At 37.0% G+C, this 25443-nt stretch overlaps 4 protein-coding genes across 4 annotated transcripts; 2 read left to right on the forward strand and 2 right to left on the reverse strand.

Annotated features, from left to right (window-relative positions):
- Positions 1 to 1280: 1280 nt before the first annotated feature.
- Positions 1281 to 3406, forward strand: Cbr-rab-30 (the record flags this gene model as incomplete). The annotated part of the gene is made up of 6 exons (XM_045243729.1): positions 1281 to 1436; positions 1670 to 1771; positions 1822 to 1905; positions 2487 to 2723; positions 2770 to 2885; positions 3295 to 3406. 6 exons carry the CDS (start codon positions 1281 to 1283, stop codon positions 3404 to 3406), a joined length of 807 nt encoding a protein of 268 aa, XP_045096457.1.
- A 547-nt stretch (positions 3407 to 3953) lies between these two features.
- On the forward strand, positions 3954 to 5994 carry CBG18356 (the record flags this gene model as incomplete). The annotated part of the gene is made up of 5 exons (XM_002642313.2): positions 3954 to 3979; positions 4028 to 4144; positions 4190 to 4745; positions 4793 to 5136; positions 5187 to 5994. 5 exons carry the CDS (start codon positions 3954 to 3956, stop codon positions 5992 to 5994), a joined length of 1851 nt encoding a protein of 616 aa, XP_002642359.2.
- A 1931-nt stretch (positions 5995 to 7925) lies between these two features.
- On the reverse strand, positions 7926 to 11119 carry CBG18355 (the record flags this gene model as incomplete). Its single annotated transcript, XM_002642312.1, has 4 exons — positions 7926 to 8058; positions 9196 to 9276; positions 9331 to 9415; positions 10975 to 11119. The coding sequence occupies 4 exons, from the start codon at positions 11117 to 11119 to the stop codon at positions 7926 to 7928; spliced, it is 444 nt and encodes a 147-aa protein (XP_002642358.1).
- Positions 11120 to 21065: 9946 nt separating this feature from the next.
- Positions 21066 to 25342, reverse strand: CBG18354 (the record flags this gene model as incomplete). Its single annotated transcript, XM_002642311.2, has 10 exons — positions 21066 to 21162; positions 21210 to 21348; positions 21398 to 21611; positions 22468 to 22718; positions 22775 to 23170; positions 24030 to 24370; positions 24711 to 24871; positions 24915 to 25038; positions 25086 to 25199; positions 25242 to 25342. The coding sequence occupies 10 exons, from the start codon at positions 25340 to 25342 to the stop codon at positions 21066 to 21068; spliced, it is 1938 nt and encodes a 645-aa protein (XP_002642357.2).
- Positions 25343 to 25443: the final 101 nt, after the last annotated feature.

Consider the following 25443-nt stretch of genomic DNA (forward strand, 5'->3'; position numbering starts at 1 on the left):
ATAAAACTTTTTTTATAATCAAAAAACAACGCAAAACTATTTTGTGCAATTTCATGAGATTTTTGAATTATAAAAAGTTTTATCAGACAAATTAAAAATTCATCCATAGAAAATGTGGAGAAAATAATTGCGGTTTTCTTGAGCTATAGAACTCCTAGAAATGTCAAAAACTGAAAGAGGAGATAGATTTTTTCTGTAAAAAACTTTCAAAAATGACCATTTTTGAAATTCTTTCTTCCGGAAAAGGACCATACATGAATCTATAACCACTAATTAATTTTTTAAGAATCATTTGAATCATCTTGGAACTCCACAAAATCAGATAAAAAATTCTGAAATTATGGTTTCAGGCCTGCAATTGTGATCGCGCCAAACTTTTTTTCTGTAGATCAAAAGTTAATTTGCAGTTCGGAAATGTTCTGTGGGAGAGCGTGTAGTGTGAATGTTTCAATCGTGATAGGACCCTAGAACTGAAGTTCACAACATTTTTCCTTTGAAAAAAAAACTTATTTCAAGGTGGTGTACGGTGAAATTTTTTATTGCATCAAAATGTGCAGAAATGCATGTANATTGACTTGAAAATAAAGAAAAATTCAAAAAAAATTCCTTCATCGAGAAAAACGCATCGAAAAATACGCTGAAAGCCCTTAGGGACGAGGTTTTTAATAGGCCGCCCGGTGAGTAAAAGCGCGCGAATTCAAACTTTTAAAATTTTTTCGCTCGTTTTCACTGTTTTTTTCAAATTTTCCGATGTATCTGGAAGAAAAATTGACAAAAACCTAGAAAACTCTTGAAAAAAACCGAAAAGTGAAAACGAGAGAAAACATTTTAAAAGTTTGAATTCGCGCGCTTTTACTCACCGGGCGGCCTAGAAAAAACCTCGTCCCTAAGGCTTTCAGCGTATTTTTCGATGCGTTTTTCTCGATGAAGGAATTTTTTTTGAATTTTTCTTTATTTTTAAGTCAATCTACATGCATTTCTGCAAATTTTGATGCAATAAAAAATTTCACCGTACACCACCTTTCGATAACTTTCGCTAGATTTCTAGATAAAAGATTCCAGAAGAAAGTCTTTTAAAGAATTTTTGTCATAAATAAGTTACGAAAGTCATCAGATATAAGAGGTATTCAGTCCGCACACAATCATTCTCTCTGCTTCTCTTGACATATCGCACTGCGATCTCTCCGGCGGTTGAATTTCTCCGTTGCAATACGTGTGTCATCATCCTTCTCACCGGGCATCCTATCCATTCGAATCCGATCCGCTCAATCAATATTGTAATGAAGGACAGGGAAGGGCCATGGCGTGGCGACTGGTCACCGAAAAGAACTGCTGCGCATTCCCGCACGGGAACGATTTTGCCTCTGAACGAAGAGAGAGAATTTAGCGTCTCGCAATTGGCTATGCAAACATTCGTTTCGTTGCTGTGTCTGTATGTAGAGACCCCTATTTTTCATCATTATTATTATATGAGTTGTCCCGATTTTCGCGCATGCTTTTCCTCTTTATGAGTCCGTTAGCTCTCTAACTCGTACTTTTTTGCATTTTGGCCGAGAGAAGCAAAAATCCCAGCCACGTCTCTCAACCCCTCGCTTCTCTCTTCTCAACAAAGAACCTTTTCCAAACCGAAAACAACAAGAAAAACAACAAAAAACTTCCATTTTTTCAGGTTCGCCATCATTGGATGGAGGATTACAAGTACCTGTTCAAAGTGGTACTTGTCGGAAATGCGGGAGTTGGAAAAACATGTCTAGTCAGAAAATTCACACAGGTATTATTTTTCTAATTAATGTCAGATGCCCTTTAAAGCAAAACGTTTAGGGTATATTTCCTCCTGGCCAAAGTGCAACCATCGGAGTTGATTTCATGATAAAAACTGTAAAAGTAGGGAACGATAAAATAAAAGTGAGTGATAAACAGCTACCGATTTCATAACAAGAGTGACTGGAAATACCTTTTTTCAGCTTCAAATCTGGGATACAGCTGGCCAAGAAAGGTTCAGATCCATTACGCAGAGTTATTACAGGTGAGTTCAAAATGGCCCAATTTTTGCTTAAAATAGCTTGAAATAGTCCAAAATGGGCTTAAAATGATCCGATTTTGACTCAAAATGATCCAATTTTAGCGTAAAATGTTCTCAAATGGTTCAATTTCGACGAAAAAAAACTCAAAATGGTCGAACTTTGGTTCAAAATAGTTAAATTTCGGTTTAAAATAATCCAATTTTGGTTTGAAGTGGTCGAATTTCGATGAAAAGTAGCTCAGTGAAGTCTAATTTGGCTAAAAATAGTCCAAAATGGCTGAATTTTGGCTTAACATTGCCCAATTTTCGCTTAAAAAGGCTCAAAATAGTCCGATTTCAATGTGAAATGGCTCAAAATGGTCAAAGTTTGGCTCAAAATAGTCCAATTTTGATGAGAAATGGCTTAAAATCCTCCAATTTTAGCTCAAAATGGCTCTCCTCCACTCCCGAAATTATTTTCCAGAAGTGCACATGCCATCGTGTTAGTCTACGACGTTTCATGTCAGCCTTCGTTCGACTGTCTTCCAGAGTGGCTGGGAGAAATCGAAAGTTATGCGAACCGGCGAGTTTTAAAAATTCTTGTTGGTATGTGGCAATGCAAATTTTGATCCGATTGATTTTCTCTGTGTCTGCAGGAAACAAAGTTGACAAAGGAGATGAGAGAGAAGTTCCCGAACGCATCGGAAGAGACTTTTCCGACGTATGTTTTTCGCTGTTTATTTTATTTTTTCAAAGAGCATTTGTAGGTTAATCACTTCGACTACTTCCTTGAAACGTCTGCTCTCGATGCGACGAATGTGGATCAGTTGTTCGAGCAAGTTGCCACACGACTAACGAATGATATGAAAATCACGGATGAGCGGTGAGTTTTTTCTTTAATACTGAAAAAAAAATTAGATTAAAAATGAGATTAAAGGCTCATCGTCGGTCCTGAAGTGAAAACAGTAAAACTTGTTCTAAGAAAAAGCATGCACATCATCTGAATAATCGTCCGAATTTCCTTATAAAGTAGAAAAGCTGTCAAAAATGGGTTTAAAAAATCAATATCAAGATACAGGCACATGCATTCTTTTCGAAAAAAAACCCTGTTTTCGCGTCCGGAACGACGATGCGCCTTTAAATAATTTTTCGACGGCTTCATCTCCGCCGGACAAGAACAATACGTTTTAAAAATCGGATAACTTGTCTGCAGACTTCGCGAGCTTATCAAAACTATTTTTGTACTTTCACCTCAATGGTCTTATCACAAAACCAACTTTCCATTTTTACAGAGTACATCAATACCGGGCAGATGCAACGAACTCATCGTCAAACCAAGGTGGCCCTATAAAACTGATCGATCGTGCCCAGACTCAGTTGAACTCTTGTTGCAGTCGACAATGACTTTCTTGTTTCTATTTTAAACTTTACCTATTCTGTGATATGAGCTTTTCCTTCTTCTTTCATTTCATTCTCACATCGACAGCCCTAGTCAATATTACATTATCTGTTACATCCTGTGCTAAATAACTCCAGTATTCATACGCATTTGGAAGCCCCCCGTCCTCCACTCCTCCACTCCCAGTCAAATCTCATCCCGCTCACATAATTTGCCTTTTTTTCTACACTTTGTACACTTTGGGTTATAATTTCCATATTCTTTTTTCATAAAACAACTGTATTTTTTAATCTTTCTGAAATTAAGTTACATGGTACTTCTACTATTCCAAAATAATTTTGTTCCTATTTTTGAGACCATTGGAACAACAATATGTGATCTGACTACATTTATGACTACGGGTAGCACAAGATAGGAGACGCAGAGAAATTGTGTCGCTTCTCCTGATAGTTGTTCTTCGATTGTCTCACGTTCCTTATTTTCGTTTATCGGTGTCACAAAATATAATTTTCCTATCAGAGTCTATCAGTCCCGCCCCCACAACACTCAGTTATGCATCGAATCGGGCACGCAGTCAGGTAAAACCTATTTTTCTATTCCATCTGAATCAGTTGTGACTTTTTCAGAATGGCGTCCTCATCGTCAGCCACCAACGCCACTATTGCCGCCAGACACACCCAATACAGTCATGCAAAAACAGGCTGCTTCAATCAAGATGCGCCGACACTTCACAATCCTTACAAGTAAGTTGAAAAATAATTTTGAAAGTTATTTGAATCAAATTTTAGAGACGACCCCATTCTCGATCGTATACTTCGACGGTTGCTGTCGGAGTCACAATATCTGAGAGTGGCTGAGGATTTGACAAAGTTCGGAGATCGAATCACTTCAGAAATCGACCAACTGGGAAGACAGGCTGAACTGGAGCAACCAAGACTCGAACAACAAGACGCATGGGGAAAGAGAATAGATAAGCTGATTGTTTGTAATGAATGGACGAAATTGAAGCAGATTTGTGCTGAAGAAGGAGTCATCAGCATCGGATATGAAAATGACGTGGATCCATTCGTCCGTCGCATTCATCAAGTTGCCAAACTCTTCCTTTTCTCACCATCTGCTGGTCTTGTTTCGTGTCCAATGGCAATGACTGATGGAGCTGTGAAAACGTTGACTTCTCTGAATCTCTACGGAAAACATGAACTCGCTACTGAAACTGTAGACCGTCTCAGGTCCCGTGATCCAACAAAGGCGTGGACCAGTGGACAATGGATGACTGAGAAAAAAGGAGGTAGCGATGTAGCTGGTGGTTGTGATACATATGCGGTTCAAATTGATAAGGATACTGTAAGATTTTGATTTGACTCTTTGCGATTCACTAATTTGATCTACAGTACCGCCTGCACGGATACAAATGGTTCAGCAGTGCTATCGATGCTGACGTCGCTTTGACTTTGGCTAGAGTTGTCGATTCCGATGGAAACGCAGTGGAAGGATCCCGTGGATTATCACTGTTCTTGCTCAGAATCAGGGATGATGCTGGGAATTTGAACGGAATTCAGATGGTTCGACTGAAAAACAAGTTAGGAACGAAACAATTGCCAACTGCTGAGCTACTTCTCGATGGAGCCATTGCAGAGAGAATTGGAGAACAGGGTCGTGGAGTTGCCGGAATTTCGAATATGTTGAACATTACTCGTATTCATAATGCAGTTGCATCTCTTGGATATATGAGAAGGTATCAATTAGCAAAATCTCTGTATTTGACCCCAATTCGATTTTTTCCAGAATCATCTCCCTGGCTAGAGACTACTCAACTAAACGTGTGGTTTTCGGACAAACCCAGTCAAAATGGCCACTTCACACCTCAACAATAGCTAAACTTGAAATCGAAACCCGTGGATCCATGCTCCTTCTCTTCGAATCCGCACGTCTTCTTGGCCTCTCAGAAGCTGGAAAGAGTAGTGACGTGGAAGCGATGATGCTCCGACTGATAACTCCAGTTCTCAAGCTTTACGCCGGAAAACAGGCTGTCCCATTGGTTTCAGAAGGAATCGAATGCTTTGGTGGACAAGGATACATGGAAGACACCGGATTACCAACGATTCTTCGAGATGCTCAAGTCACTCCAATATGGGAAGGCACCACCAATGTATTGTCTTTGGACGTGCTTCGTGTATTCTCTGGAAAGGAAAACATCCTGTTGGCATTTGGAAAACGAGTCGAACAGCTTCTTGCCAACACGAAATCTGGCGATTCGAAGCTTCAAAAATCGAAGGAAGCAGTGGAAGTTGCATTGAAAGAGCTTCAGAAGCTTCTTGTGAAAGCCAGCGATTCAAATATTCAAGGAGAAACCCGAATCGACACCGTTGCTCGTCATATCGCTTTTGCAATTGCTCGTATCTATTCTGGTGCTCTTCTCATTGACCACGCATCTGATTCCACGGTTGCCGTTCCATCTGATACGGAGGTTGCGTATCGTTATTGCTGTGAACAACCACTGATTGATCTTCGATGGGAATGGTTCGTCAACGACAGAGTCAAGGCGGATAGAGAGATTGTATTCGATAACTACTTGGGACAGAGCAAGATCTAATTTCTTTTCATTTTCTGTAAATTCTTCCTGTACAATATGTGATATTTATTAGAAGTTCATATTGGTCTTATCATAAACGTGTAGTGTAAATATTACAAAACAAAGAAGCAAAAAATTTCAAATTAATAATAATGCGAAACGGAGAAAGAAGAAGTATCTTTTTGAACAGTGAATTGAGACAGAAAAAGAAATAAAAAGAAGGTGAAAGAGTCGCGGAATACGCTTATATGCTTGAATCTCCCGAAAAATCGAAAAAATTCGGTGAAAAACACTGAAATGACCCTAATAAGGTTGTCGACTTAAGCCCCGCCCAGTCGTCAGCTTATCAGTCGTCAGCTTTTCATCAGCCGACGTCTTCTGGAGACGTTCTTTTATTTCTAAGAAGCAAATCTTTAACAAATTTTTTGAAGCAATATTTACGTCCTTCCCGTCCAACAGCCTAAATTTTTTTCTTATCCACGCTATTTCTGAGAAAAAGGTGACTTTGTGAGGACTTTATTTTAGCCTGGGTTTTGAAGATTTGAAAAAGAGAAAAATTCTGGAACAGGGGAAACAAGATAATGAAAATTCCAACGTAGATTTTTATGTGATTTATTCGGAATTTGGTTTTAGTATCTGACTTTTTCTGGACACACCTGAATCGCGAGAACAGTATCAAGGCACCCTAGGTCATTTTTCTCTCTCTCTCTCTCTCTCTCTCTCTCTCTCTCTTCCCTATAGGCTCTGGATTATGAGTATCTCTCTTCTAGGCAGAAAAGAAAGTAATTTATTCCAACGTAGATTTATATGTGATTTTTTCGGAATTTGGTTGGAGTACCTGACTCTTTCTGGACACACCTAAACCGCGAGAATAGTATCTTTCCATCCTGTTTCTTTTCTCTCTCTCTCTCTCTCTCTCTCTCTCTCTCTCTCTCTCTTTTACCTATAGGCTCTGGATTATGAGTATCTCTCTTCTAGGCAGAAAAGAAAGTGATTTATTCCAACGTAGATTTATATGTGATTTTTTCGGAATTAGGTTGGAGTACCTGACTCTTTCTGGACACACCTGAATCGCGAGAATATTATCAAGCCACCCTAGGTTCGACCGTTAAGCGACGCCTCGCGGTCCTAGCAAAAAAAGAACCTAACAAAAAAAAACCTGACGAAAAAACCAGACGGTCCAACCTGACGGTAGAACCTGAAGGACGAACCTGACGGTAGAACCTGACGGACGAACCTGACGGACAAAACTGACGAACGACCCTGAAAAAGCTGATGAAAAGCTGACGAAAAGCTGACGAAAAGCGGATGAAAAGCTGACGAAAAGCTGACGAAAAGCGGATGAAAAGCTGACGAAAATTAAGCATTTTCACAAAACTATACTTCGGATCAATTTTTTGCAACACAGGCCTTTCAGAGCTCAGAAAATTCAAGGGATATTGACCCTAGGTTGTCTCGGGGGTTTCCATCACACAATCTCTTCTGAGTATCTAGGAAGTACCCCTCCCTGCCAACCATCCTTACGATCTCAGCCGACTCAGAAGCGATTGTGTGATTCTCACCGACAGACCGCTCAAGATAGAGAGATTGTATTTGATAACTACTTGGGACAGAGCAAGATATACTTTTCTTTTCTTTTTCAGTAAATTCTTCCTGTACAATATGTGATATTAATTAGAAGTTTATATTGGTCTTGTCATAAATGTGCAGTGTAAATATTAAAAATACTATTTAAAAGAATAAAATTCAAATTAATAATAATGCGAAACGGAGAAAGAAGAAGTACCCTTTTGAACAGTGAATTGAGACAGAAAAACTGAAATGAAAAGAAGGAAAAAGAGGAGGAGAAGAGAGAGTTTGGGGTTGTTTTTTGAAAAATTATCACAAGGAAGAAGCTGGAAAAAATACGGAAGTTGGTCCGAGAACTCTAAAGAATCCCTACAGAAGTTAATTTAAAGAACAAAATAGAGAATGGAAGAGACGAAAAGGGAGAAAATGGAGGAGATTGGGGTAACTGAGTTGATTGATTCTTCCTGCGCCTGATCGTGATGTTTGTGGTGATGCTTGTGGTGGTGGTGGCCAGATCTGAAAAATCGAATTTCCTGTTTTTTGTTGTCTTTTTTGATTAAATTGGTTTCTGGTCCTAGGAATTTCATGTTGTTTTTATGGAACGTCTCGTAAATGCGCTCGAACGGGAATACATGTACTACAGTAATATTAGCGTTGGTCTCGATGCGAAAGCAGGAACTGAAGATTCATCGGAAAAAGCGCGGGAATTTTTTTTTTCGAAAACCCTCCCGGAAAAAAAAACACAGCTTTTGCTTTTTTTTCGTACAAAAAATCGAAGCTGTGTAATGAAAATCTAGTGGCCGTGGCCAAAGGTCCCACAAAGACAACTACAGTAACCTAAAAATGTATTTATTTTCTCGATTTTCGTGTGTTTTCAGACCCACTTTTCACTTTCATAAAAACTTTTCCGATTTGCTTGGGGCAAAAAGTAACAGAAAATTGGCTGAAAACTTACGAAAAAACATCAAAAAATAAAACTATTTTTAGGTTACTGTAGTTGTCGTTATGAGACCTTCGGGCGCGGTCACCGGCGTTTCTCTTCCATGCATAGCTCCGATTTATTTGTACCAGAATCACGGTGTTTTTTTCCGGAACGTTCTTTGAAATCTTTTGTTTCCCGCCTTTTTATGGAATGCAGGCGCCGCTGAGTAGCGACTCAGTAGTTCTACTTGAAGCTTTCGCGTCGGGGCGAAACGATAATTTTATTGTAGAATTACGGTCACCGCATTTGAGCGCATTTGGACGACGTTTCGTAAAAACTCCTGCTAGAATAATGTTTTTCCTGTTCCTGACCGTTTGGAGATGTTTCAATGCTCTTACTCATCTAAAAACTCCTCTAAAATTCTAAACCCCCCCCCCCCTTCCAAAATCTAGCTTTCGAGCCATTATAAATGAGCACTTTTTGACTTTTTAGACTTTAGTACAAACTTTAAATGATGTCAGAAAACTAGGTCAACTTTTAACCGATTCGGCCTTTTGACTCATTTCGTTTCAAGTTACTCCCCCACTTTTTTTCATTTTCTAAAATCTCTAATTCCTTTAAAGACCTAGTCTTCCGATTCGATTCACGCGTCTAGAATTACCGCGAGTGAGCAATCTGACACCTGATATCCGGAGACATTTTGCGGAGAGTCTCAGAAATAGATTGCTTACTTGTCGGGCCACATTGAGAAATTGCAAAAGTCTGGAGCATTGCAACCACAGATTTTCACAGATACTCCACTTTTAGATGTTCTGAAATTTAGACGTTTTTTACATGGGTCGATTGCTGTCATTATTTTTACTTACCGGTTATGGCAAGATCCATCTTTCAATCCTCTTGTATGACACGTGTAATGAATACCCATGGTAGGATGATCCAACATAAGACAGGCTGTAAGAAGAAGACGTTAAGAGATATCCGAGAAGGTCCCGTCAGGTCCCCACTGGCTTCCGCTCCTCCCTATATCCATTTTGTCTCTGTTTGTATATGTATTATGCCTGCACTTAGGATTTAGGTGACTGCACAGAAATGAGAGCGGATTTGTTTATAATAATCTCGAGTGCGTGGCAGACGGATCGGAAAGGAATGGATGGTCATTGTTAATTCATCTGGAGAAGAAGAATAGGAAGAAGAGAGTAACACCTAGTATAATTACTTGTTTTGCAGATAGAACATCATGCAAAAGTTATTGAATGGGGAGTGACACGAGAACGGGACGCGCTTCCTAATGAGAATGGTTTGTAAGATGGAATAGAGTAACTGGAATTGGAAAATTGACAAAATATGTGTAAAATAAATTCTTTTTAATTCAGTTAAAATAGAAAAAAAACGTCAGAATTATCAATTTAGCTTATTTCAGCTCGAAATTCAAGATCTTTGAATAAAATTTCAGATGAAGATATAACAGTTTATTAAGAAATTGTCAGAAAAATGATTAAAACCCCCGGGTATTCCCCAAACTATTAAAATTTGACCAAAACAAAAATCGAAAAATTTTCTGTTGATTCAAGGAGTCATGATTTTTTCATGGAACTTTTCTTGGCAATTTTTTTTTGGCAACAAAACTATCAACTACGAAAATGTAGCTTTTCATTCAAATAATAAGAATTTCATAACAAGATTAAGAAAACTTCAATTCTGAATCCGCACGGCTTCATCCAATGAATGCCCAACAGGTTAGCGCAAAATTACCCGGACTCAAGTTTACTGGCATGAAGTTTGACCGAAGCGTTGTATTGAGCTCAAATTTGGTGTACAAAAATTTAACTAATGCATCTGTAAACTGGCAAAATTTCAAATAATTTGATCACCTCTGAGCTGAGTTATCGATTGTCAAAGTTTATTCATCTCATGAAAATCCCTCATGAACGCCGTCCATCTTTGGGCAATCATAACAATACTTGAGGAATTGCTGTGAAAATTTCCGTAGCTTTGCATAAAACGTAAAATTATATCTCCACCAATTTACTTGCTTCCAAGATACTTATGTCCAAAGATCTACCCGTTTTTATCAGTACGGGTAATTGTGCGCCACCTTATAGTAATTGTCCGAGATCGATCAAAAACATCCTCAACCAAAACTTCAATCCTTTAAAAATCCCTAGAGTACAGTATTGTTTAAAATACCTTCTCCCTCAATTTGAAACATCACAATGTCTAACCTAATTCAACTTTCTGACCTAATTTACCTACTTTCTTTGTTTTTTCGAAAAGTTTCTTTGACCTCTTTTCTTTGACCATTTCAATCAAACAAATGTCCCTTTTCTTCTCAACCTCATTAAGAAGGAGAATTCCATCAAGTTGTCCAATGCTCTCCCAAATTTCCTCTTATTCTTAGATCTCTTATTCCTCTGACTTTTCATAAATGCACCGGAAGTTCGGTCGAAAAGACAAATAGATTGAGCCAATTTAGGTGGAAAGGGTATGTAGGTTTGTCTTGTATAACTCACATCCGTTTTCAGTATCGCATACTCCATCGGTACATGTCACAGTTTCGGACTCTTTTGTGCATTTACAGCGGACAGCTGCCACGTGGGATACGGTAGTGAGTAGAAGGATAGCGGAAAGGGCCAGGAGACAATCGGATGGGTGCATGATGGGTGGAAGAATCTGTAGAAAACGAAGACGTTGGGATTGGAATATGGTGAAGAAAAAGTGAGAAGAAAGAAGACGACGATGATAGATGATAATAGAGGCAATGAGCTGGAAAATTGGATAAAGAGAAATACAATGAAATCTAGAGAGGGCGCAGAGAGAAATCATGAATGGAGCGATTTGCATTGAACGGTTAGGATTGTACATACGGTTCAATTTCCCACTTTATAAACATGAAAATAGATTTAGGGCTGTTTTAGAATTGAGCCAATAGAGGGTATGTAGCCGAAGTTTTATAAGAGACGCAAACAGTTAGAGTGCCTCGTTGTCTGCGTCTCTGGCCTTCAGAACTTCAAGTTGCTGTATCTCGGCTCATACGAAAGATAGAAACCTAGTAGTTGGACATATTTGAAGGAAAACCTCTCTATTTTCGGATCGTTTGAATTTCAAAAGGAGTTTTCGGAAATTTCATGGAAATTCCCGTTTTTCTGTTCAAAAACCATCTTTTCCGAGTTTTTAACTTTTTGAACACCCCGCAAAACTTCGATTATTGAAGGTTCTAAAATCATGCAAAAAGCTGTAGAAAGCTCAAAAAAAATGTTTTTTCTGTGATTTTAGAATTTCAAGAAAATCGAAATTTTTCCAACATTTCTGTGCAAAAACCAACTTTACAAGCCAAGGTACAAGGCATTAAAGTTTTGGTGAGGTGCCGGCAGCTAGAGTATCTCGTTGTCTGCGTCTCTAGCCTTAAGGATTTCACCAACCGAAGTGTAAGCCTTAGTTTGCACTCCTCCCTGATTGAGCTTATTTCTAATAGAATCATGTGAAGATATTTTAGTAAAGAAGCCAATCTGAGATTCTGAAATCAGAATCCTTGAACGAATGGTTGGCACTCATCAGAATGAAAGGGAAGGAAGTAGGTGTTTAGCAATTCTAGAATATTTGAGAAAACGAGACTCCTCCACACATTTTTTTTTGTAATTCGAATCAGTTGGATCCTCGAGAGTTCCATTAAAAATTATATATAATTTCTTCTGAGAACTTCGAGTCTAATAGTAAAGTGACGAAGTGATGGCATCTGGACACACTTTTCACACAATTTTTGAGAAAAATAAAAGCGGGTGGTGCATGTTTAAAAAAATATATACATTTTTTGAAGTATTCAAGAGGATGATAACGAGTTTCTTCTCTTCGGAAGATGAGGGGACGCCAGCTGGTGTGGTTAAAATTTTTTTTTTTGGAAAGATATCTCAAAAGTTGAGAAGTGGGATGAAGAAGAAAAATGAGTGGGGGTGTGGAGAAGATATTGGGAAATAAAAATAACAGAAAATCAAACAAAAAGACCTTGAAAATGAATTATTTGGGTTTGTGAAGAAAACAAGAGAATGAATGAAAATGAAGAGAAAAGACAAGTAGTTATTACTTACCTACAGGAATATCACCGAGAGAGAGAGAGAGAGAGAGAGAGAGAGAGAGAGAGAGAGAGAGAGAGAGAGAGGGGGGGGGGGGTCTCCGTGGAAACAAGTACTTTGTAAGAACAGAGAAACAATGGAAATTTGGGTTTATTAGTTACGGGAGAGGTAGGTGGTCTAGCTCTCTCTTTCGTGGGAATGAATTGTATAGGAAATGGGAATTAGTCTCAAGTGAAATGGAAAACGAAGAGGGACTACTTGGAATAAGAGAAGTAGCTAAAATGGAACGGGAGAGAGAGAATAGGGACGGGAAGTTAAAGAAGGGAATTGTTTGGGGTCATTTTTTTCGACATTTTTAAAAATTTTGCTTTTAGATTTTCATTTCACAACCATGAGGACACATATTCTAAGTTTTAAATTTATTGAAAAATTTAATTGCTAAATTTTTTATTATAATGCTATTTTGAATAACATTTTTCCTCTAATTGAAGCCCACTCAAAGAGATTACTTTGAGCTGAGTTATCTCGATTTCTTCAAAAGATAGAAAAAAGTGGTCAACTAACAAAATGTTGTTGATATTATAATAATCATTTTGTCAGTTGATTAATTTTTGTTATCTCTTACAGGAAAGGAGATGTATGAGCTCAAAGTTAACGGTTTCGGTTGCATATTATTTGAGTGTTTACGGTAAGTTAGATTTAAAATTTTTCAGATAAGGATCTTCGAAAATATAGAAATCAAAACTTATGAAAATTCTGGTATCAGGAAGTTGTGAACATTTTCGAACCTCCGAAAAAATTGTGAATTTTCTGAGAGACATAATTTTTACACGGTTTTTCTAGAAAAACACAAAAAAACACACAAAAAGCCACTTCTAAAATAAAATTCCCTGTAATTACAGGATGAGTACAAGTTCTATCTATCCCCAAAAAAATGACAACCCTCCATAAGATTTTCGGTGAAAAATAATCCGAAAAGGAGGAGGAAAGTGCCCCCTGCCTGCAGTGTGAGTGTTGACTCCGCCCGCTTTTGCCCCCGATGAAGTTTGTCCATCTAATGAATAGGAGGTTGAATAGGAAGAAGAAAATGTGGAGCAGAAAGAAAAAGAAGACGTTGAAAAAGAAGATGGATGCAAAAATAGAAGGCGTCAAAAAGAAACTTCTGAGAAGGAGGTAACGTCATCCGATCTCACGGAAAATGGTTTAGAAGCTCTTCAGTGGTAATCGGATTCGGAAATATGTGTATAGTGCAGGGGGAAAAAAGATTTGAGATGATGATGATGTAATATGGGTGGGGAGAAAAAACTCTGAGAAAAGCAGATGAGGCAGAAAGGATTAAAATTAAAATGTTAACAAATAAAAGGGGATGGGAAAAGATAAAACAACTCGAATCGATATCACTGAGTACACAGTGTATGTCCACATCAAGATTTTATATTGTATTTTGAAATTGACTTAACAGAGGATAAAAAGTTGGTTGGGATTAGATACGACAGGATGGAAACTGCAGTACTACTTTCTAGTTGTGGTTCAGTGAAGAGTGAATCTGAAGGTCAAGAATTTCAGTAAGGTACTCCAAGAGAAAATAAAATAAAATGAATTCTCCAATGTTTATAGTTTTAAAATACCGTATTTCCTCTGATAGAAGGCAATTTTCAACTTTGAGCTCAATTAGCTCAATGATGGCCATAAATATCGTAAAAACGCGTTTTAAGTTGATTGAAACCATTTTCAGGTGTCTAGAGCTCGGCCGTCAAGTGTCCGATCATTTTGAAAATTTTGGACGTTATGAAACAGGCCAAGATTAAAACCTATGCCTTCACAGAATTTTCGAAAATTTCTAGTTTTTCAGCTATTTGCCGATTTCTGACGGACCCCTCCATTTTTCAGTTTTTTCACTGGAAACGTGAAAAAATAGGTGTCTTTTGGAAATGGGTAAGAGCTGAAAAACTAGGAATTTTCAGAAAACTTTGTGGATGCAAAGTTTTCATATTATGCCTGTTTCACACCCTCCTAAATTTTCAAATTGATCGGACACTGACCTCACGAGCTCTGGACTTCTGAAAATGGTCAAAATAAACTGAAAAACACTTTTCAAAAAATATATTTATTACGATCACTGTATCTCGATTCCTATAAAAGATATCAGAAATCTGTCAATTGAACAAATATGGGTGATATTATAATAAAATATTTATTAGTTGACAAGTTTTCATATCTTTTACAGGAATCGAGATAATTGAGAGCAAAGCTGAGGATTTGAAAGGAAAAAAAAAACTTTCTCCTCAAGAAGCTTCTATGATCTTCCGAAGTTCCTATTTTTCCGTGCTCAAAGTTTTCGGTTTAAGCAGAGAACGGCATCAAACTCATTTTAATTTTAAATTTTCTATAATTATAGTCTCAAAACACAAAAAAGAACGCTATTATAAAAATACATCACTGTCAGTAAACTTGATATTTTGATGTCTGACTCTATTCGAGTAGACCACATTCTCAAAAAATATAGCTATCCCAATTCAATTTCCGCAGAACTTGGATCTATCTGGTTCTGGCCCAGAACTTCTGAGTCATGATTTTGATCACTTTATATCTCTTCTCAAATCTTTTTTCAAAAAAAAAATCTACTGGAGGACATGTTTTTAAACAGCAGTTGACATTTTACAAAAAGTATCAAGAACGTTGAGATTAATCATGCTTTTCCAATGTATCGGAATTGAAGATCAAAGGAACTTTGCGAAAAAAAATCTCTGGCTTCTAACTGGAATCTCAACTTCCTGAAAAATGAAAAGAAGAAAAGGATCAAGAATCGAAACACACAAGAAATAAACTTCTAGGATTCGATTATGTGTGCTTAATTCGATGTCAACGAAGGGAGGAAAAAATAGTGTGACTCGCGAGTTTTTTTTGCTTTGGAAGAAAAAGCGAAGATGAGACTGACACCCAATAATTACGATAGATTCAATTTCCTGTTTTTCAGAAAACAAATCCCCGAGCAAAAAAAAAAACAGAACTACCGTAAACACTCTAATGGAAGACTACCCTTTTACTTTGAGCTCAATTATCTGAATTTCTGTAAGAGATATAAAAAATGTGTCAACTAATAAAATGTTAATGATATTATGATAAACATTTTATTTGTTGACAAATTTTTGATATCTTTTATAGGAATCGAGATAAATTGGCTCAAAATTGACAAGCCGGCGTTTGCCGGTCGAGCTACGCGGTCGGCTGCCGACCTCTTAAGTTTGAGCCAATTTATCTTGGTTAATGTAAAAGATATCAAAAATGTGTAAATTGATAAAGAATTGATGATACTATGATAGTCATTTTATCAGTTGAGAATTTTTCGAACTGTTCCTGGTGGAACAGTTGACCCCAACACAGAAATGTTTATTTAACTATAGTAAGAAAATGGAGAAGAAAAAGAAGAAGACGTTATGGAAGAAGAATAAAGAGTAGAGGCAGGGAATCCCGGAAATCGGAGACAACACGAGTCTTCTTCGATTTCACATGTGTTGAAACTCACCGGTGGAAAAAGAACAAGAAGAAGAGGAAAAAGAAAAAAAAAATAAAAGAAGAGGAACTTCATACCAGAAACAAAAAAAGAAAATGAAATGCTTTTTCTAACTCCTTCATCTTTTCACTCCACTCCGAACACTTTTGATCCCGCCAATACATCAAGAATAGGAGAAATAGTATAGATTTCAGGGGAGATGGCAGATTGTTAGATGATACGACCGGGGGGATTGACAATATGAAACAAGAGAAGGACTCAAAACTCATGTTTGAGCAGCCGACTTTGCTCTTGAAGCCAAAACTAGGAATTCAATGGACATTGTGACGTGGAGATTGATCGTATAAGAGTCGGCAATTTGACTACTACATGACGAAAGAAATCTGAACTCGCATCAATGACCTCGTCTAACGCAGAGAACATTATTTTTAAGAATTAGGTCTCTAATTTCAGAGAAAGAAGGTGTCAAGCTGACTCAACAACTTGTAGCCAGAACTATAATTGTAGGGATGAGGAAGTGAGAATTGAAACGGAACTAGAGATCTTACAAGATTTTCAGATTCTAAAGTAACAAAATATGTTCTAGCCTAGGTTTTGGGTTTCGAATTCCTGCTTGAAGTTTCAAACCAAAATGGTTTGAGAGAGGAAAGACAGCAAAAACCCTCAGTATTCCTTGGGAAAAATATAACATCCAAGGTTTTTTTTTCAGAAATTTATTACGACTGAAATTCGGACAAAAACCAAAATAATAACATTTTCTGTATTTTCAATGAGTCATAATTTTTTTCCTGGCAACGCTGCACAAAAACTATCAACAATAAAAATGTATTTTCTTGTTTGGTTTATAAGAATTTTATAACGAATTTTAAAAACTTTCACTTCTGAATCCGCACGGCTTCATCCAATGAATGACCAACCGTGTGGCGCTTAACTGCCAGGACCCGATTTTGTACTAGCGTAACATTTGAGTAAAACGTTGTACTTGCCTCAAATTTAGAGATCTAAAATTCAATCAATTCATCAGTAAACTGACAAAGTTTCAAATTATTTGGCCAACTTTGAGCTGAGTTATCGCTTATCAAAGTTGCTTAAACTTATGAATATCACAATGAAACATTACGCCGTTCATCTTTCGATAATCATAACAATACCTAGACTTGATGAGTCTCTTTGAAAAGTTCAGTAGCTTTGAATCATCAAACGTAAAATTATATTTCAACCAGTTTTCGGGCTTCCACGATGCCTGTGTCTAAAGATATACCAGTTTTTATCAGTCTGGGTAATTTTGCACCACCCTGTAAAATCTATGTGTTCAACTCTTAGAAAAAACTTCTATAGGCTAAATTGGAGGGCTTAAACATATGTATCTCATCACTTTCCAACAATCTATACGTTTCGAAACAAACTGATCCAAGATGATATTTTAACATTTTATAAGATCTCTCGAAATCTCAAAAAATTCCAAAATTCATGATTTCTGTACCAGGAACCGGATCTCTTCGTTCAGTAATAACATGCTTTCACAGTCAGATGACGTGTGACGACTACAAGAAAATGAAAAAGGAATGAATCAGAAAAAAGTAGAACCAAATAAAAAAGAGAGAACTCGAATGAATGCATTGTTCTGATTGAGTGCACTGGAACCCTTCCGGAAAGAGTTTTTGAATGGGTTCTCCCATTTTATGAGATATACTAAAAAGTACTCTATTTTTGATTTTTCCGAAAGATCTTGAACTAAAAAATATTATAATTGATTGGATTTCTCTGAAATGAGTCAATTTGAAAATTCTGGAATTGTGTGAAGGAAAAGTAGGAAGATGGTTGTTTTTCTCTGGCGAATTCTGTTTAATTTTCATTGGAGGAGAATCTTCGGGAAAACATAATTATCATGAAAACAAAGAATAAAGATTGGATTGCGAGACTGGAAGATTCGAAACTTTCCCTTTGTAATTTTGTAATTTTTGTTTATTGATCAGGTGTAATAAAACATTAGAGGGCAAGACATTAAAGAATCAGAAAATGCCCCTCGCGAGGCCGATCTGAGTAGGGAAAACGGGATATTTCAGATATTTGACACAGGAAAAATGTAGCCGTTAGAAGAAGAGAAAATAGGGGAGCAAATATATCAATAACGAGTAATACTAGAAGAAATTAAGGATTCTGAACCTTAATTAAGTTCATAGGGCGACGAGGGGAGAAGGAATATTTAATATGTGCACTTAGGTTTGGAAAGTAGGTGGAGCCATTTAAAAACTTATAGAGAAGAATTAGTTGAGCTTTTAGCTTTAATAGAAGCCCACCCAAACCGCCATCTTTGAGCTCAAATATCTCGATTCCTGCAGAAGATATCAAAAAGTGGTTAACTGATAAAATGATTATCATAATGTTACCAATATTTTATCAGTGGATAAATGTTCAATATCTCTTATAGAACTTGAGATAATTGAGAGTTCGGCCGCCAATCGCCTTGCTCGGCCAGCAAGCGCCGACTTGTTAGCTTTGAGCACATTTATCTCGATTCCTGTAAAAATATCAAAAATGCTTCAACTGATAAAGTGTTCATTATAATATCAGCAACATTTTATCATTTGAGGCATTTTTGGTATCTTTCACAGGAATTGAGATATTTGAGCTCAAAGTTCGCGGTCTGAGTGGTTTCTATTAGAGGACATACGGTAGACTTTCTATTTTAATCAAAAATCATTTTTTGGTTTATCCAGAAAAAATGGAAATTTGGTTTTATGTGCTACCAAAGTACCCAATTAAGGAGAATGGAGCTTTAAAAAACTAGAAATTGAGCTTGCTCTTAAAATCTCTAAATATTGAATAATCGAAGTTTTGGCGGAAAAGTTCAACAGTCAAACTTTAAGTTCCTTGAAAATCAAAAAACCAAGCTCTCACACTTTTCAAAGAATCTTGACCATGTATCCGTGTGGTTATGAACTTTTCACCTCTTCCTTCTCCAAGAAATCAAACGAAGTGAAAGTTCAAAAGTAACGGAAATCGGCGAGAGTGAAAACCTTTTTTTGAATCGAAACCTACTTTCCGTGACATCTCCACACGTCATCTTCGTTCCGGTCTTCGGGATTTTTGATTTTTAAAGTTAAAAAGGCAAAAAAAGGAAGAAAAGTTTAGAGGTGAGCTCAGATCTGTCAGAAAAACGACACAAACACTCGCCAATTTTGGGGCGACGTCTCGCTCGCCGGCGAAATTAAGTTTATCCATCTTTTCTCGCACCAGTTTTCTCCTCCCGTTTTCCAAGAGACTCACTGGAACGAACATAACATTTAGTAATCAAACACATACACAGACATATACCCTTTTAGAGGCGAAAACTAACAATGCGGAACACAAAACACGAACGAAGGACATAGTCACTCACTTAATAAGCCAGGGATACTATAATTGGGGTCTAGGACCTCCACTCTTTTATTACTGTTCAATGAACAATGTTTCATTGGTTTTGCAAGAATTGAAATGGGACGGAATGAGACCAGACAGTTTTTTGCAAGTGAAGTGAGGAAAAAGGAAATGGGGCAGAAAAATGGCTCTCGATTTCAAAAAAAAGCGGAATAGGCGGGTAGAGAGTGTGTGATAATCCAAAGTATGCAAATAGGAGAAGTGGAAAAAGAAGAAAAAAGAAGAAAAAGGGGATCGGTCCTCTGGCGGCAGGTCATTGAAATGGACAAGACGATTGTGGGAAAAAAAGGAAGAACTTATAAGAGGTCGGATGGAGGAGAAAAAACGGCACTGTGTGAAAATCAATGTGAGATCATACTTCATGGAACTTGAATAGAGTTTGGTCTGAATTTGGATAACTAGTTAGGGACCTACATGGTGGCGTACAATTACCCGGAATGATAAAACGGGTATATTTTCAGACCTGGGTATCTTGGAAGCACAAAAAGTGGTCGAAACACAGTTTTACGTTTGATTCAAAGCTAAATATCAATGCAATTCCTCAGGTCTAGGTATTGTTATGATTGTCCAAAGATGAAGAGAGTAGTGTTTCTTGTGATTTTTATGAGTTGAAGCAACTTTGACAAGCGATAACTCAGCTGAAAAGTGATCAAATAACTTGAAACTTCACCGGTTTACTGATGAAATATTTAAGTTTTTGCAATCCAAATTTAAGCCCAGTACAACGCTTTACTAATATTTTGTGGTAGTTCAAACTTTAGTCCGGATAATTATGCGCCACCGTACAGTTTTAATTTTGAAAATTTTCATAAAAAAATCATCCAAAAAACCTGGTAGAGATAATGACAAAGTTTTGGAAATGTTAAATGTTCAAAAAGTTGTATTGAAAAGTTTCCTGAATTTCTGTTTTTTACAGACTTCGTGTCTACAGTAGTTTTGGAATGAAACGTTTCCGAAATTCAAACCTAAAAAAACTTCTAAATCATTAACTCCTTTCCTCAGGTTCTTCGAGATTCAGAAGATTATGAATTTCAGATTCGTAAACATTAATCAGATGACTATCCCAAAAATTCAATTTGATGGAAAACACTGAAGTTACAGTAACCCTCTAATAGAAGCCCACCCAAAGCATCAACTTTGAGCTTTATATCTCATTTCCTGTAAGAGATATCAAAATCTTGTTAACTGATAAATTATTTATCATAACATAATTAACATTTTATCAGTTGACAACTTTTTTGTATCTTTCCCAAGAACCGAGATAAAATTTGCTCGAAGTTGGGTGGACATCTAGAGTGTTTACGGTATGTCAAAAGATCGGTATTCTAACTTCTTGAAATTGTCTAAAATTGTTTAAATTTGAAATTTTTAATAAATTTGCAAACATTTAATTTCTCCATTTTAAAAAACCAACTTGGAAGTGAACAGTCTTTTCCTTCCTAATACACACCCACATTATTTGAGAAATCGCCCCGTTTTCCTGTTATGAGTCATTGTGTGCATTTCGTTAATAATCGAATTCTTATTTTTCGACATTGTATAGCAGTGGTAGAACAATTTATATACAAATATGTAGAACCAGTAATAAATAACAACAATATTAGCACATTAGACAAGTTGCTCCACACAGATATTTCCGTTCTTCCTGGGTGTACATCGTATCGTTGCAGAATCCATCGTCGAAGAATTGAGGACAGCTGGAAATATTCTAATAAGGTACTCATTTAATTAATGAGTTACTTACTTTTGATGACGATCCCTACACATTGGAATACAATGTCCACATGCTTTTGGACAGTAGTTTTCCATCAAAGTCTTATATCGAGGGTGTTGGCAAAGATCTCGATAGTTATTGCAGTCTGGTGTCATGTCCTCGCAGTCTTCTACAAAAGTTAAAAGAATTTTAAAAATTCATAACTTCAAAATTCTCACCAGAGCCCTCTTCGACTCTCTCCACTTCGTCACATCTGTCACAAGTCAATGAGCAATGGGAAGCCATAACTTCAGAGAATGCTGGATGGGAACAGAGAGAAGTGAATTCTCGGCAATAGGTGTACTCATCGAAACAGGTTCCTTGGATTACTGTCTTTGAAAGGGAAGTTGTGAGAGCACTTGGCTCGGCAGTAGTGATTTTTGGTAGGGTGTCCTGAAAAGAAGAGATTTTTAGTTTTCAAAACAATTTGAAAACAGATGGAAACTCAACATAAAAATTTGTTTTGATCATAATTTTCTAGATTATCGTTAGATTTAGATTTTATAATAAGAAACTATCACATTGTCAGCTTGAAAATGAATATAAACATGACATAACTCTCAAAACTTTTTTAAGCGTTCTCTTGGGATTTCTAAGTATCCGCTTCAGAAGACGTAACACCTTCTGAATCATGAGGAAAGAGCCAGTTGTTATGGATTAATTTTTTAATTTCGGGGTTTTTTTTTCGATTATCCAAGTGATACCGTAAAACCTGTTACAGAAGGGCCCCTTAACGTTCAGATGTTCAACTTTGAGCCAATTTATCTGGGTTTCTGTTAAAGATATAAAAACGTTGTCTACTGATAAAATGTTTGTCATGAAATCACCAACACTTTGTAAGTAAACACATTTTTGAAACCTCTCACAGGAGCCGAGATTATTGAGCTCAAAGTTAACTAGTCGTCCCCGGTCGGTCGGCTGTCGACCTCTCAACTTTCACGTCTCGGTTCCTGTCGGAATTTTCCCTTTAATAGAAGCCCACCCAAACCGCCATCTTTGAGCTCAACTATCTCGATTCCTGCAGAAGATACCAAAAAGTGGTCAACTGACAAAATGTTTTTGATGTTACAACTTATAACATCAAAAACATTTTGTCAGTTTACACGTTTTTGATATCTCTTATAGGAGTCGAGATAATTATGCTCAAACTTGACAGTGTGGGGGTTCTTCTATTACAGGTTACTCAGTATCTAAAAACTTTTAAAGCAGACCATTTTGATTTTAAAAGTCTTCTTCTAGGTCCACTCACTCTAGTAGCCGTCAACTCTTCGAGTTTTAACTTTCTCATAGTGGTCGTCGTGGAATTGAACGATGTTGGAAGAGTGATAGAAGTCGTCGTTGTTTCATTTCTTCTTCTTGAAGCAAACGTCTTCAAATTCTCTTTTGAAGATTCATGTCTTCTGGGGATTCCGGTTCGTAGCGACATTGTGGAAGTGAGGCTTGGTGTTCCAGCAGAAACAAGGATAGTTTTCAAATCGAATTTTGTAACATTGGATGTCTCTGAAAAATTATTTTTGAAACTTCTCAAATTTATTCTTCCCATTTGCAGCTTTTACCAGAAGTCGTGAAATTCGTAGAATTGTAATCTCGGGTTACATTAGGAGCAATACTAGTAGACTCTACTGTCGAAGTAGCATTCCAGTTAATTTTCGACTTGTATGCAACTATTGGGTCAATCACAACAGTTGTTGGCTTGGGACTTCCAGTCGAGTTCAGCATTTTGTTTCTTGGGAAAACACATTTTCTTGGTAGATCACACTCTTGTCCTCTAGCCAACTGATCCATTCGCTTTCTAGTTTCCTCGGAATCTTCAAAAGTTTTCAGACCACAGAATCCACAAGTGGCTTCACATTTCGCTTTCATTGTCGCAAAGTCTGATTTACTTTTGCACAAATGTTTGGTCAGTCGACAGAATGAACTTCTATCTTTACATTTGTTTGTGGATTTTTCACCTAGAATATGTGATATTTATTTTTTATTATTCCTTTCCGGCGACGATGAAATTTTGTGGCCGAAGTTTTATTTAAAAGCGCATCGTCGTTCTTGAAGCAAAAAATTGAAATTCTTTCTAGAAAATGCATGCGATTTCGATACCGTATCTCGAAATAATTATATTTTTGCTCTTTTTCGTTGATTTTCTTTTGATTTTCATTTATAATCAGCTGAATTTCCTTATAAAGTATGTAGAAAAACAGCCGAAAAAGGGTCAAAATCAATTAATTTCGTAGTACAGTATCAAAGGCGCATACATTTATTCAAAAAATTGAAGATTTTTTCGTTACTGCACCGACGATTCGCCTTTAAATAAATTTTCAGAATCTACGTATCACTCACAACATTTATATTTTCCATTGAAACTCTCACACCAACTTGTTGTAGAGTTTGAATTGGAACACTCATATCCACTAGACGGCACCAGTTGACACACTAAAATCCCCAAATTATCCAAACTTATATTTCCATCAGTTCCCTACAGTTTCCAGGTGTCACTCCATTAGAACAAAGTTCATTATCAGTCGAATTTTCAATAGCAGAAACAAATGAGAGTAGAAATAAAAATGAAATAGGTAACAACATAACGAAATTGAATATGAGGATCCTAGGGTGGTCACTCCGAATTATATAGTACACATGCCGACTAAAAATATCAGGGGAGCAGCAGCAGGTGTGCAAACGTGACACCGATGATGGCTCGAACACCGTCTCCAAACGATTGTTTCAATTTGTACGGTTGTGTTGTAACAAGATGTGATGAAGGAGAATTCCTGGAATAGATTTGTAATATTGAATGGATTTTGCTTATAGGGTTACCTGCTACAACAGAAACATTCAATGACGTCACATTTGATTGATGTTCACCGACTGGAGCGATCGAGATTACTGTATCACAGAGATTCAGAATCCCTCGACTAATTCCTACTCCCTCGTCTCCTAGCACAATTCCAACGGTTTTATGGGGCTTCCATTGGTCTAATGATTTCGCTGTTATTCCAGCTTTTTTAGCTGCTAATGGATCGCAAGTGGCAACGATTTCTCCTCCGTTGGATTTGATTTGATCTCGAAACTCGTGAAATCCTTCGAATTGTTGGACGGGAAGATGTTCGAGAGCTCCACATGAGGACTTGATCATTGAAGGAGTGACACTTTTGGGTCTGAAAAAGTGATTTGGTGGGGGTTCAGAAACTAAAATCAGGGAGTTCGGAATGGCGTTTTGGAATTTTTCAGAATTTCGAAAACTCCGATTTTGAAAATTGAGGAATTCAGGAATATTCAGAATTTTTAAAAGTCAAATTTCAAAGTAGAAATCTCATTTTCGCATCACAAAAACGCCGAAAATTGATGAAAATTTACAAAACAAATTGAAAGTAATTCACTTCAAGATCCACAAGGAAACTTTTCGCGTGCGCCTTTGACTACTGTATTCAGAAATTCCAAAAAATTCGCAAATTTTCCGATTGGAATTACGTTCCAATCATCCCTGAAGTAAAATACCCTCTTCCTTTGACAAGCCCAACTCCATCAGCCCCGAAGAACCACGCACTTCTTCCAATTGCTCCAAGGTTTCCAGGATCAAGAACTTTATCAACGAAAATTGAAACATTCTTTGGTTGAAAACTTGAAAATTTCAGAGCACTCGCATCCATGCAGATTCCCTAAAAAGTCGAAAGCTATGTGCCGAGCAATTATGATTTTTACGTTATGTAGTTGATATTCAGTGAGCCTATCCAGTTGATCATCTGTTAACAATTCTTTTCGGATCCCCATATTTTTAATTTTCTCCAGAACCTCTTTGATTCGATCATCGGATTCTGCACGTTTTCTAAAACCAGATTGTAGTCAAAAAGCTATCAAATATCCCAAACGTACTCAAGTGTCTTCTTTAAATAAACGGAATGAAATTCTCGTTTTCCAGATCGCATCGCTTCTAAAACAGAATGAAGACCAAACAGCGCTTCTCCTTTTAACTCAGGAATTTCGATTCTGAATTTTTAAATTTTTAGTTTCTTTTTCTTCGCCACGCACTTTTTTGCCTTGTATTTTTCTACTGATTTTTTAGCCAGTTTTGCTTTCCGGAACAGTAAATTAGGTTTGATTTCGGCATTACTGAGAAGCGATCGGAACATCTAAAAAATTAGCTTGCATATGGGATCTTCCGAAAATCGATATTTCTATGACGTCACTAATTGCCGAATCTGTTAGATATCTTATAGCAGTAAAGCATTTA

This window comes from Caenorhabditis briggsae (assembly GCF_000004555.2).
Source record: "Caenorhabditis briggsae complete genome, chrIII, whole genome shotgun sequence".
Taxonomy (NCBI): Eukaryota; Metazoa; Nematoda; class Chromadorea; order Rhabditida; family Rhabditidae; genus Caenorhabditis; species Caenorhabditis briggsae.